Here is an 11,858-nt window from a genome sequence, read left to right as displayed (position 1 = left end):
AAAAGATAAGTTTTAATTGATGACATAAAAAATACTATGGATTTAGAAATATTTTTTGAATTTTCATAATTTTATAAATATATTTTTTTTATTTTAAAAAATCATATTTTTTTTTGTCAAAATCCTAAAGATCGAATAGGCAGAACAACCAACAAAAGAAACCACAAAAGAAACAATAAGTTGAAGGTCATTACTCTTCAAATTGTTGTCCAGCTTTTATAGGAAGGAAAATTTCACACACAACACTCACGACCTCATCTTCAAAACACTACTTACATTCATGGGATTGGTGGTGATTCTGGGGAGGCAAAAATGTGACATCCTACATCAATTAGGAGAAAAAGGCCCTAATACTATATATATTTATAGTAAAATTATCTTAACCATATAAATACGATTTAAAGTTGTGAGAAGCTCTTAAATCCAAAGCGGAAAATAACTACACGAAAGGGAGTGAGTCAATGCTATACATCATGAATTTTCATAATGGTAATCTCAATGTTTATGGGCAATTTTCTCATGCAAAAGGCTCACATGTCATGTTCATACATTGGTAGGTCAATTCGCTTTTCTTAGTGGTTCTTTCACTAACATATAATGTTGGGATTAAGGAGATGTCTACCGTTTATCCTAAGACTTAGATCTCTACTGTCCTAAAATAAAATAAATCATTATGCAAATTAATTTATAAACAACTTATGAGATAGGTGTGAGCATGTGGTGATGCAGTTATTAATATATAGAAAGCTTTTATATCTAACCACAAATTTGTTCACAAATTCACTTCGATCCAATCATGCTACCTGTCTTTTAAATGAAAAACAAAAGAATCACTCCATAGACTAATTGATTTTCAATTTGAGATCTGATATTGTGTCTTAGCATCACTCTTATAGAAAAGCAATGAGGCAGTGTGGTAAGAACTTGAAGACCAGGTGACATGCAAGTAACTGCTACCAGCCTACCAAACTCACCATTTTATTGTTGATGCATGTAAGACCTCTTGTGGGAGAAATTATGGAGGAAAGCAATTTAGAAATGGAAAACATGAAGAAGTTATAAAGAAGGCCACGGTAGTGTTAGCTAGCTTCTCTAGGGAAGATTTCTTTCAGTTTGGTGGGTGGATAATTGATAAATTCATAGGGGTCCATGCATAGAGGGAGAAGTCATTTCATATTTTTGACCAATTCTACCAAAAGGTGATCGATGACCATCTTGATCTTAACCGTCCCAAACCTGAGCATGAAGATATTGTCGATGTGTTGCTTGGGTTATGAAAGGATCAAACTAATGTTGGGGCTTTTGGAAAAGATCATATAAAAGGCCATCCTCATGGTAAGAGGCCAAATTATGAAATAATTAATTAGCATAGTTCATTTATAGTTTTAAGCTATTTTCCATACTTCATACACAAGCACTCTTGAATCCAGGAATGCTACTTGAGATCCTATACTATTTTCCTTTGATCCTAAATGTGATATAGAGGCTATAAATAGAAAAGCAGATTATTATCTTGTATACCCTTTTCATATTTATTAATATTCAGCCAACACTTTATTTTGGAACTAACATATTTTATGTTCTTGATGTGTTATCCCATGTTTCAGAACCTATTTCTTGGTATAATATAAGCTACTACTATCACCATTGTGTGGGCACTTACAGAGTTAGCTAAGAACCCTAGAGTAATGAAGGTGGCACAGGCTGAAATTAAAAGTTGTCTTGGATATAAACTAATGGTAGAAGAAAGTGATCTCGACAGGTTTCAATACTTAAAGATAGTGTTCAAACTCTCAGGCTACATCCACCATTAGTGATGTTAACTCCATGGGAAACGGTAGCACACTGTAAGATTGGTGGTTATGATGTTTATCCCAAAACAAGGATCCATATTAATGTGTGGGTGATTGGTAAGGATCCCAGGGTTTGGGACAACCTTGAAGAATTCAACCCAGAGAGATTTATGAATAGTGACATCGATTTCAGAGGACAACATTTTGCGTTGGTGCCATTAGGAGCTGGAAGAAGGCTTTGTCTAGGCATGAATATAGCAACTACAATCATGGAGCTCACGCTCGCTAATCTTCTCTACTCTTTTGACTAGAGACTGCCTAGTGGAATGAAAATGGAAGAAATTAGCACAGAAGAGGGATTTGGTTCTCCTGGTCACAAAAATGAACCTCTTTACCTTATTCCCATAAAATATAATTGCCAGTAACAAGCAAAGTGAGGAGTGTTTGCTGAGCTACGATAATAAAATAACTAGCATAAGTAAATATGAAGAAGCGTCTATGAACTTGGTTTAAGTGCTTCAATATGCTTGAGGTGGTTACCCAATCGTTCCTTGTTTTAGCTTATTTGTGTGCAATGTTTTTAGCTTAAAAATAAATGTTTCTCTTACCCAAACTACTCTTCCTAATTTTCAAGTGATCAATCATTAGAACTAATTTTGAATCTTGAAAAGAACATATGTATAATCTCATAAAAAAAAGGGGAACATATATATAAATATATATATATATATATATATATATATATATATATATATATATATATATATATATATATATATATATATATATATATACATATAAGGGAAGTGACACAAATCTAGCTTGAGAATCAGTAGTCTAGCCAAAAAATGTTGCCTCAATTTGTGGTTGGTGAAATTCCAATGCTTTCAACAGTATTAACTTACATGGTCTGAATGTCAGTCATATGCTCTAGCAAGTTAGGTAGTATCTCAAAAAAAGAAACATTACAACCAAAAATTTGGGTTGGACTCAGAGAAAGAGGGAAAAAGAAAGAGAGAGAGAGAGAGAGAGGACCAGCTATGAAATTGTAAGACTTCAACCATGAGCATTGCAACAAATTGCAGCTAAATACATATGACCATGGCATTTGAGTCCTATACAAACAAAATGATAAAGTAGCTAAAAGTAGCATTTTCATGCCACATCAAGCATGGATCTTAAACCAAATAGGCAAGAAGAAAATCATTTTGGGTAGTGGAAATGCTTCACCAACAAATCAAAGCATAAAATATACTTTATTTCAAAAGCCTCCTCATATTTATTCATCTTGGCTACAACCAGGATTTCTAATTTGTCCGTTCTTGTCAATTACATTTAACAGGCACAAGAAAAGATATTTCTTAAAACAGGCAAAGGGTATATGAAAGCCTGGAATTTCAGGCTCCAGCCTACCCAGGCCAATCTGTTTTATGACCACACTTTCCTACAAATATTGGTTTCCACTCATGGAAATAGTTCTTTCCAATACTATCACTAACTAAGCTAAAACAAGCAGGACAAGATGATGCAACTGGAATCACATTTCAGAAAAAAAAAAAAAAGTGCTAAGAGAGATTCCCAAAACACAACAAAAAAAAACTCACACCTGATGTGTTGAGCTGCCCTTGATGAATCTGCCAGCTTGGGATTTGGATTCCTGAAAATTAAGTTAGACTAAAAATAAATTCCCAAAACTTTAACATGAGAGAAATCCTGAATTGATCCATCATCAATAGCATTGGTGACACTTCACATTGAAGGCACTTCTAATACTTTAATTTGCAGTTCCCAGATCCACTGAAAGTACACCCTTTATGCCCTTCTATTTTGAGGAAAATAAGCCTACTTGGTGTCAAACTGGAAAAATGATGAGAATCCACAAATACTTTCCAGGAAGGTCTACATGTTATCTTATCAAGTTTCAAAGACTGGACAAAGGGAAAATACAGTTTTCTTGCTCAATTTACAAGAATGAAGACTTTCAAGTGTCACACCAAAAGATGACATCATCCAATGATGCCTTTTTTTCTTGTGAGTCATACCATGGTTAACTAAGAACTTGAGCAAGTAAATAAACATATGAAATAGAAGAAATACATGTCATTAGATGTTCCTCCTAGTACCTATATTTTTATGAACAATAGTCACTTTAGCAGGCCAAGCAACTGTTACAACAAGAAAAACAACAAAAGTATTTAGTATGGACGTTTTGTTGGCTTGTCAAATATGCTTCGTCCATACGTACAAGTAACAATCTCAACAAGGAGAGGAAATTGCAATAAAGCAAAAAATGTGATTGGAATGCAAGCAAGAGCAATTATTGGAAATGAAATCCAAGATAACTCCTGACAAAGAACGACAAAAATGGCCGAGCCAAAGGCTACCATCATGCTTACTATAGAGAAGAAAAGTGAGGAAAGACCAATGATCAATTTGATGGGCAAGGATTTGAGGAAATCTTCTGCTGCATAGCGTGATGTGAGGATTCCTAAAAACATTAATACAGAGGTGGAGGAAGAGAATAATGATAATGCATCGGATGCTATAAAAACCATAAAGGCTTTGCTCTTTATAAACACAGGGATGCCTGTATCGTTTTTGGTCCCACCAGGAAGTGTAAAAGCTGTTGTAAACATGAGGGCAGCAATGAGAGTGGCCACAACCATGCATGAAGCTGCAGTGCTCTTCATCCAACTTTCTCCTTGTTTCACCAATTCGGCGTGTTCCTCAATAAAGACATGAATAGGTGTTTTATGATATTCATTGAATTCTTCTTTATACTTTGCCTGTACCATGCTCTCCACTTCCTAGAAGAATCACAAAAAAAAAAAAAAAATGTTATTATATGAGATAGAAAGAAAAACATCAATTGCAACAGGAATATTTTGCAACTAGAAAAACTTGAGATAGCTAGAATCACCTTGAACCACTGAAGCTCCCTTTGCATCTGCAGAGCTGCACCTGAGACACGATCAAGCTGAGAGGGAGGAGATAACTTGCCAGCTAGATGCAAAATGTTGTTATGAAAGATATCATGCCGTCGTGCTATTACATTCTTCTTTATACCCAAGCCATAAACTAGGCTAAAGATCTTTTCTTGGCGTAATACAACTGCATGTGAAAACATTGTTCTACCCTTTACACCTTTCCTCCATATTGATTCAGGATCATGTTTGATCAGTGCGACAATAAACTCAATAATTCCATGCTTGATGGCATCATAGATTGCTTGATTTATGCCAAACATCTCAAGTTGGGAGCTAGTCAAATATGGTATTTCCTCAAAAATGCAATCAAGGAGTTGAGAAGATCCAACATGTGTCCATTTTGCTTCATATATATGCTTTAGATCTGGAACTGTGACCAAAATAAAGTAAACATTCATAGTAAAGATCAATACTCTTGTTGAATAAAAAAAGATTAGATGTAGGTTTCCATACCGAAGCGTAGTAAGAGCTTCCAAATTAGTCCACGCCATCGTCTGGGCACTGCAATAACAAGTGTATCCAGCTTAAAGTTGTTTATAATGTTTAGAGTGGACACATGTTCAACGAATATGCAGTTATGGTTTCCAAATTCATATCACAAAAATACAATTTTACTATATATGAAGGCAAAGAATCAAGGACATGGCTGCTTATTTGGGGAAGAAAAACAGGGAAAAAAAAGCATGATTGGCATCTAACTGACAACCTAGGTTTTGCCCTTTCACATTTGGAAATGTACAAAAACCATTGTTTTCTTTTCTTTTCTTTTTCTTTTCCCTCTCTTGAAATGCAAAAAATGCACACTCAAGTTACTACCCTAAAGAATGGCTTGGTATATATTCAACAGTTACATACTTTATTATGATAAATATGGCTGGCAAATGGATGGAATAGCTCAAAATCCAAGAGAGAGAGAGAGAGAGAGAGAGATTTAGCATACCATGAACAATTATATGGTCTCCAAGATGATGGTCTTGTTGGGAGTTTTCAGGGTTCTCTTCATCAGCTGGCAATTGATCAAGATGTTCATGGTCTTCAGCAATAGGGCCATCAAATGGTCGTACATATATAACTTGCAGGAGATGAAGTTTCAATCAATTATAATTTCTATGCCAAAAAATAAAATAAAAATTCTACTAATCTATGAACTTTAAATGTTTCTCTTCATGTTTGCACACTCATTGGCCAGAATGTTTAAGAAGATACATTTTCCTTGTTTTAAAGGGAAAAGTTATACAAGTCAGCTAGGAAAGTCGCATCACAAGAATTACAACAAAAACCTACTGCATCAATAGGCTCTAGCTAAAAATGAAATCCTAGTCTCGTTATTCTAGATAGATTGCCTAGTGTAGTTCATTGATGGTTATGAAAACAATTCTTACTCACAAAAGGTAGTGGCCAAACCTGTTTCATCACCTTCCCTATTAGTTGTACAATAATCAGCCTGATGGCCACAAAAAGGTTTTGGACCTCATATATATATATATATATATATTTCATTTTAAGAAATTCCAACACAAAAGTAAATAGAGGCACCACTTTTCAGAAATAATGAGACAACCGAGACCATATTTAAAATGAAAAGAGAAGTGATGATCATCTCATTTCTATAGAAATTTCAGATAGCCTTTTTGGTCTCTGAATGCTGCATAACAGGAAACTTTTGTCATTATTCAAAATTTGAAGATGTCAGTGGCAATGCTTAATGGTCAAATCCCAAGCAATCAAAATGATGTAAGATCCAATATTTTTGGTATTGCAATTGTAAATTTTACACAAGACATGATTCAGGAGTCAGACAAAATTATGTTCTATTCTTATCAACTGATGTGATAAGTAACCACCAAGGGAAAAATCAGGGTCTCTTAAAAACAGGGTCTTTACTCCCTTTAGGAGCAATGATGGCCATTCACACACACTAGCACTTGTTTACTTTTGGGTGGTCCATATGTGTCCATATAATTGGACGGACATGTTAAATGGTTTGCAAGATAATGGAGATAAACCTTTTCAAGTAGGTGATGATTTACAATGAAGTACTTACATGAGTAGATCCATCGTTCCCAAAACAAAAGCTTACTTCCACTTAGGAACGCTGATGGTTTTCGAGCCAACATTCTCACAGTATAGTTGCCATAATAATCTTTGGTAAAACTGAGGTGTCGATAATGTTTCAGCAGATGTAAAGCAATATCTGTGCAGTAAACAATAAAAGTTAGGGCCATATAAAATGATCATGTCTGAAAGAGGGAATTAAATGCATATACATGTAAATATGTGCTCACCATATATGTTAGCAGAGACCAGAAAATTAAGTAGTGTGGCACCATTTGTGCCTTTTTCTGGGCTTAGCTCTTCAATTGGAGTCACACTGTAAAGATAACGTACCATATCTTTTTGGTCGTAAAAAGAAGCCACTATAACAGGGATTTGGCCATGTTCATTTCCAACACAGACTGCACTGGGATATTGTTCCACTATGGCTTTTGCCATCTTTGTCACTCCACTGATTGCAGCAGTTGTAAGGGCCGTCTCACCAAGTCCACTTCTCAATTCTAAGTCTTTTGGGGTCATCAACTTCACTAACTCCTTCACAATATGTGCATGCCCAGCCAAAATAGCAACATGCAGAGCTGTCTCATTTGTAGGTGAAATACTTGCTCTCACAGCATCAGGGTCATGATCAAGAAATGCTTTTGTAGTCACCCAATCACCATCATCCACAGCCTTGAATAAGCACTCATACCTGCGGAAGTTCCGTGTCCCTGCAAGATTTTGTTGTTTTAGGATGATTTGATTCCCTCATCCTTTTTTTTCTCCTCTTTATCAGTGATAAATTTATTGATTATTTATTCTCAGTAGCAACAGATTCACCCAATTTTGCCACATCTGTTTTATCCTGTAATAAAAATTTTAATTTGATTTGCATAAACACACAGGATGGAGCTGACAGAAGTAGCAAAAAAGCTAAAGTGGATTAACTATGCTTTATTTACTACAATAAATAAGTGAAATTGTGAATAATATACAAACATCATTTTTAGACTGGTCAATCCTCAAAGTTTTAACTTAAAATACAGTAAGATGTGGTGATTAATTCAGATGGAATCTAGAAAAAGGATTTTAATCTAGATGTGCTAATAACTTGCAAGGTGGTTTTCTATGTTAAATGCTACTGACAAGGACAAAGGAGATCTTAGTTTCTATTACCAAGGCAAAAACTAGAATTTAAATCTTTTTTTTCTTTTTTTTCTTTTTCTCTTGGTAACTTGAAGTAACAAGCTTGATCTAGTAAAGGGAAACCATCAAATAAGTGTCAAATCAAGCTAAATTCTTTCATTTAACTAAATAACATATATGCATTGGAAGGCTATGCTTGTACTAGGATGGTGGACTGTGTGCTCATAAATTATGTGAAACACTCATACCAAACAGCAGTGGATATTGCTGTGGTGCAACAACAAATAGTCACTCTCATGGATATCATATCAAACCAAATACATGCACTCTTCTCCAGAAGAGAATTTAATGAAGCATTTTTATGACTGTTGAAATCATATTAAAACCTTGCAACATTTTAAGGTTGGTGTTCTTCAATGTTCCACTAATTTATCAACAAGCTCCCTCTTAAGAATTTTGTTCCCTTTTTGAAGATTAACTCCGAAGCATTGGTCTTGTCATCTTTTTAAGTACTTCTTTTTCATCTTATCCTCTAATCTCTCCTTCAGAATGGGTTCAATAACTCCATCAGTTCATCATTTCTTCAAAAGTGTATGATTTTCACCAATTATCTTTTATAAATAAATAATAATTGAGAAAAAGTATTGCATGTACAGAGAAATGATACATAAAAAAGGATGAGACAAGCTTTCTTACACATCTCTTAGGTATTACAACTTAGCTTATTCATCCATTTTGCACTCATATCATTAGTGCTTATATAACTAAATTTTCAAGAAAATTTGAATGGTCAGACAAACTAAATGGAATTCCTCATGTGAAAAATTCAATTTTATTTTTTTTCATGAAAGCGCCAGGAAAGATGAGTCTTCATACTAAGGGATAATGATGAACACTTTGGTCAAGTTGACACTACTGCTTTGATAGAAGATAATCTCTACTTTCTAAATTTAATGTGCGAAAATGTCACATAGCAATATCAATCTGGTCAACTTGTAGAGGTTAGTAATAGAATTCAGGATTATGTACACTGCTACCAGTCCTAAATTTTCCTCAGAAAGACATCAACAAGACTTTTGCATTGGAACTTATTGAAAGCCTTCATGAGCCATAATTGAATCATTCTGTTAATTGAACATTTTTTGAAGGGGACACACTTCATCACATTTCAGTAACTTATAATGCCTACTAAATGACCTCTTAAGGGACCATAAACAATAGGGCAACCCATGTTACTTAAATTATGAATCATTCATCTAAACCATTTCTCTAAATCATGAACATTTGCTTGATGTTCAAAGTTAATTTTGATTATTCAGATATCAGGTCCTGATTTTAAAAAATACATAAACAAATAAGGAAAAAAATGGTATTGTCATGGAGACTTACCTTGGATGTGGATTGAACGTTCAACTTGTGGTGAGCGTTGTGTTCGATGATGGCGCAATTCAACCAAGTGATCCCAAGCAAATTTAGCTGAATCAGTTTCCCTAATAGTAACAAGTGCATCTGCTCCGCATGACATTTGTATTGCATGTAAAGCGATTGCATTCTTCTTTCTCCAAGTCTGAAACGCCTCAGTTTCTTCATGTTTAGCAATGAAGCCAGTAAGTTTTTCAGGTTTAGGGTCCACGCCAGAGACAACATCCCAAAGACCTTGCCCGATTAAATAGCTTTGCAGGCATGCTTTCCAGTTCTCATAATTATCTTCAGTAAGTTCTTCAGGAACAACCCCCATTGATACCAAACTTTTTGCCCCCATCCTGACTATAGAAAACAACAGTTACAAATGATTGGTTGGATATTTTCAGATAAAATGGAAAAGGGAGAAAAATAAATGGAAAATAATCTCTTTTCTAACTTATATTTGGAGGATTTATGATTAGGAAGGCACCACAACTCAATTCCCTTCATTTTCATCCCTCTTTTTAATTTCAAGGGGAGGGAAAAATCCATTTGCTCTGTAGTACCATATTACTATATTTTGAAAATTATGCTTCCCATGTCATTGTTGTGGGATAAATAAATTTCTTCTCCTCCTCAGAAAACCAATGGCCACCGCGTTAAGTTTAAAAATAAAGTATTTAAAAGGGAGAGGAGATAATGAATCCCCTTAACAATATAACTACCAGATCAGCTGAGAGGAAATGAATGAGTGAATAAATCCTAATACTCAACGAATCCTTCTACGAGAGACTATATTTTATAGCATGTGTCAATGTCCCTTAACTACCATATAAGGAAATGGGAAGAATATGTAGTCATTACTTTACAAAGTACTGGACTAAAAGTCTAGAAAGTTTTAGCCACTGCATCTGAATATAAGAATCTTAACATGGAAGATGGATGATAAAATTAGGGGCTCCATCATATCTGACCAATTGGCACCTCATAACAAACTGTCTGAGGCTCTGAGGGTTAATAAGAGAAGTACACTTCATTGCACAATATGATGATGGCAATCCAATACTATCAACAGTTACCTCAAAATGAGCCTTAGCTCACTCCATTTTCCGAACAAGAGAGCCAACAAATGAAGCAAGAGGACTAAATCTTCTATATAATCTCTTTTGGCAAAATACAGTAAAGCAATGAAACAAGGACTGCATGGGGCCCTCGTCCTGGGCATATGCCCACACTAATATCCACTAGCCCACACCTATTTTTTCACACAATTCTATATAGCCTATGGATAATTAGCTACAAAAGCCTTCTTATTGTCATTATCCCCTTCTATCTATTTGCATATTTGATATTGGATAAGTGAAGAAGGCTATTTCAAGCTTTGGAAGGCACAAGTAAGAAAGCAAATTTCCAACAATTTTCGTTATCTATCTTTATAAATTCCCTACCAAGGCAGTATTCCTAAAGCCTATGACATTATCACATGAAAAATTACACTTACTCCCTTAAGTTTCAGACATGGTTCCCGTTACAGCCTATCCAACTGGATTTTTCTCTGAGAGCCAGAGAATCCTTATTGAGATACACAGAGGATTTTTCCTATTTCACATCTCCACCTTCCACAATTACCACAACCTTCTTCTTCGATCCCACTGAACCCAGACGAACCCATCTTCATCTTTGCCTTTCTGCAACGGCCCATTACTACCAACAATGACCACCCTCATCATTATCTCGCCTTGACCAAAAAACCCACCTTCTGCTTCTTGGGATATCCACCCACATACCCCGGCGGCCATCTGCCTTCGAGGGACGGAACCACCGAAACTCGCCGGCGGCCGTTCCTTTTATTTTTCTCTCCTTTTCAAAATTCACGGTATTTAAAGTTTCCGGTGAAGAGACGCCATTCGAAAGGCTCAAGGGGTTTTTTTTTTTTTTTTCAACCCTTTCCAATTTTGGAAATAATTTTTTAAAATAAATTAATAAAAAAAACATTTAAAAAGGAAAATCTAAGAGCGTTTTCTAAAACTTATTTTTAATTTATTTTTAACTTAAAAACAAATTTTAAAAAACATAATTAAACGAACTCATATTTTCTTTTCATTTCTAAAAACTGATAAAAAATAATTTTTACTTTTTTCTAAAAATTATTATTTATTTCACTTTATTTTTTAAAAATAATATCAAAACAATGTTAAATTTTTTTTAAAATAATTCTCTTCTTTTTTAAAAAAAGAAATTATTTTTAAATTACACTACCAAAACAAAAAGTAAAGTATTTAAAAATATTCTCCATGTTTTGTGTATTTTTTGAGATGCTCTTACAAACATCTTAAAATTATTTTAAAATACAACTCGTTTTTAAAATAAATTCTTAAATAATTTTTTTCAACAAAATAAATTCATTAAAGAAACCAAAAAAAAAAAGAAACTATTTTTAAAAAAAATTATCATTTTCCAAAACTTTTCTCAAGCTAAGAACTTTGCTTTTAGT

The 11,858-nt window shown here is 34.3% G+C and overlaps 1 protein-coding gene across 2 annotated transcripts; it reads right to left on the bottom strand.

The window, feature by feature from the left end:
• Window positions 1–3,840: 3,840 nt before the first annotated feature.
• LOC100250623 (uncharacterized) lies at window positions 3,841–11,274 on the bottom strand. 2 transcript variants are annotated; one of them, XM_010651089.3, is made up of 8 exons: window positions 10,866–11,274; window positions 9,350–9,727; window positions 7,066–7,545; window positions 6,825–6,974; window positions 5,721–5,852; window positions 5,234–5,281; window positions 4,714–5,150; window positions 3,841–4,600 (listed from the first exon to the last, which is right to left on the bottom strand). In XM_010651089.3, the coding sequence occupies exons 2-8, from the start codon at window positions 9,720–9,722 to the stop codon at window positions 3,989–3,991; spliced, it is 2,232 nt and encodes a 743-aa protein (XP_010649391.1). In that variant the 5' UTR covers window positions 9,723–9,727; window positions 10,866–11,274; the 3' UTR covers window positions 3,841–3,988. The 2 variants fall into 2 exon arrangements, with proteins under 2 accessions (XP_010649391.1, XP_010649394.1); XM_010651092.3 differs by having other exon boundaries at window positions 4,714–5,144.
• Between the last annotated feature and the right edge of the window lie 584 nt (window positions 11,275–11,858).

Source organism: Vitis vinifera, chromosome 4 (genome assembly GCF_030704535.1).
Source record: "Vitis vinifera cultivar Pinot Noir 40024 chromosome 4, ASM3070453v1".
Lineage (NCBI taxonomy): Eukaryota > Viridiplantae > Streptophyta > Magnoliopsida > Vitales > Vitaceae > Vitis > Vitis vinifera.
Note: the sequence above shows the minus strand (reverse complement) of the source record. Positions and strands in the feature narration are given on the sequence as shown.